Source organism: Orycteropus afer, unplaced genomic scaffold, assembly GCF_000298275.1.
Source record: "Orycteropus afer afer isolate SDZICR_OR568_19922 unplaced genomic scaffold, OryAfe1.0 scaffold00070, whole genome shotgun sequence".
NCBI lineage: Eukaryota > Metazoa > Chordata > Mammalia > Tubulidentata > Orycteropodidae > Orycteropus > Orycteropus afer.
The window spans coordinates 3147727-3150191 of NW_006921657.1; the positions used below are offsets into that span (position 1 = coordinate 3147727).

The following is a 2465-nucleotide window of genomic DNA, read 5'->3' on the forward strand; positions in this document are numbered from 1 at the left end:
CAAGCAGGGTACTGTGCTGTGCTCCTCTATTCACTAGTTGACAGCACTTATACACTCACCACCTGTCTTCTTTCCTGTTGTCAGCCTCTTGTATGTCCCTGCCAATATTGGCAAGCAGAGCCTATTCTTAGGTGCCTGGAATCTGAATGAGAATGCTATCACTTTAAAATCCAAAATGGTTGCCACATGTAAAGATTCAAAATGGCTGCACCCTTTGGTCACTTTAAATATCCAAAATGGCTGCCACTTGTAAATATTCAAAATGGCTGCACCCTTGGTCGCTCTAAATATCCAAAATGGCTGCTGAATATAAACAATCAAAATGGTTGCGCCCCCTGGACAGTGGAAAGTCAACAGCTCAGGTTGTCTCCCTCTTTACTGTTTCCCTTCCTAGTCATAGGCCACCAGCACAGTCATCCTTGCAGCCCTTGGTGACCAGAGCTGATCTTCAAGTCAATTCTCAGGTCCCAGCATTACTTGGAAATATTCAGGCTACTGGTCCCATCAGAGTAGCTGACAGTCTGCAGCTCTGACCATTGCTTTACTCACTGTTTTCATTCAGGTTTTTCCACTAGTTGGTGTCTAATCTACTTCTGTATAGTTCCTTTCAAAGCTCAGGGCTCCAGGATTATCTTCTGTATCTGTCAATTGGTTTTTCTTTTCTTTGTTGAAGAAGGTCTGTTTCGCTTGTCTGCCTATTCTTCCATCTTACCAGAGGTGATATAATCTCTTTTATATATTAGATTAAAATATTCTCCCTGCTTGATGGTGCCAGGCTACCACTGCCAACCACTTGGAAAGGATCAAAATAGGAGATCATGGATAGAGTGGTTGAAAAATGTGGACCAAAACTCAACATCATAAAAATAATCAGGCTTACTACTCTAAGAGAGACTGGTGAAACCCCCAAGACTGTGGCCCCTAGTCACCCTTTGGGCCTAGATTTGAACTCACTCCCATGGCTTCCAGCCAAATATTAGAAAGGTCTACAAGGTGAACATTTACCAGGTAGGTACACTCCTTAGAAAAATCAACCATGGGAGATCAGAAGGGCAATATTTGCACATGGAGATAGCAGAGAGGGCAAGAATGTATAGGAAAGAAAGTCACAGGGAAAAGATAATCACAGGGAGGATGTGGGAAGAGAGCTCTTACATTGTCAGGATTGCAATCAATGTCATGAAACAAAATGTATATGGACCGTTGAGTGGAAAATGAATTTGCTCTGTAAACGTTCACCCAAATCACTCACAAACACACACACACAATGTCAAAATAAAATTCTCTCCCTTTTTCATTAGTGTGTGCTTCTAACATTTTTTCTCTTTATGCTAATTCTGTCTTTTAAAATATAATGTTTTCAGATACATCAAAATGTCAAACTTCATCAGCTGTTTTGAATCCCATCCCTTTACATGGCGTTTCCCAAATTCCTACTACCATCTTCATGGAGACCATACGCTTCTTGATGAAAGTCAATGCTGTGCAGGTCAGAATATTTTGAAAAAGAGCAAGTAGATGGAAAGATTTTAGTGAAGTACTTTTTCTATCCATAATGATATTTTTGGAAGCTTAAATGTGTTTAAAGCAGAAATTAAATATGCTTTTGAGGGCATACCTTAGGCCCAATGGAAAGAATATCTGAATGTGAACCAGTGTCTCCAGATGGTATCAAAAGATTCTACTAGGAATCTGCTACCTATAGAATACCAGCAGAACTAAACCAGACTTTTAAGTCATATGTAACCTGCTATCACCCATATAAGAAGCTTTGGTGGTGTAGTGGTTAAGACATTTGGCTGCTAATCAAAAGGTCTGTGGTTTGAACCCACCAGCAGCTCCATGGAAGAAAGATGTGGCCAGTCTGCTTCTATAAAGATTTACAGCCTTGGAAACCCAATGAAGGTCCCTATGAGTTGGAATTGATTTGATGGCAGTGAGTTTGTTTTTTTGGTTTTTGTAACTTATATGAGTGCTGAGGGGTTCACAGGAACCTAATCATACCCTTCCTCCTTTCCAGGTTCTAAACCAATTGGAAACAGACATACAATGGTATATTGCAGGGTGTGTGTGTGTGTGTGTGTGTGTGTGAAAAATATCAAAGTATTTTTATTGGTAAACTGGGCTGGAGAATGTGACTGGTCCTACATTTGACTTGCCTATCCAGTTAAATGTAGGACCAGTTACACACCAGATAAGGGCATCCTATAAGGTCTGCATACCATTTGGGAAGCAAGAAGTACAATGCATGAAGCAAGCAGTAGGAGAGAAAGCAAGATCCAGGAGCCAAGAGAGTTGCCCTGACCCTACGTGCTCTACTGGAGAGCAATTAAGCTCAAGAAAGGACAAGAATTAAGAGCTGGGTGTGGTGGAACATATTAAACAGGGGCCTTTGTTGTTGTTTGTTGTTATGTGCCGTCGAGTCGGCCCCGACTCATAGCGACCCCTCCTTGGGTTTCCGAGGC

The 2465-nt window shown here is 41.4% G+C and overlaps 1 protein-coding gene across 1 annotated transcript in view; it reads left to right on the forward strand.

Moving 5' to 3' along the window:
- Positions 1–2465, forward strand: part of CFAP70 (cilia and flagella associated protein 70) — a 131531-nt gene that overhangs the window by 106198 nt on the left and 22868 nt on the right. The window contains 1 exon segment of the mRNA XM_007940709.1: positions 1365–1489. Within this exon segment, the coding sequence (XP_007938900.1) occupies positions 1365–1489 (125 nt within the window).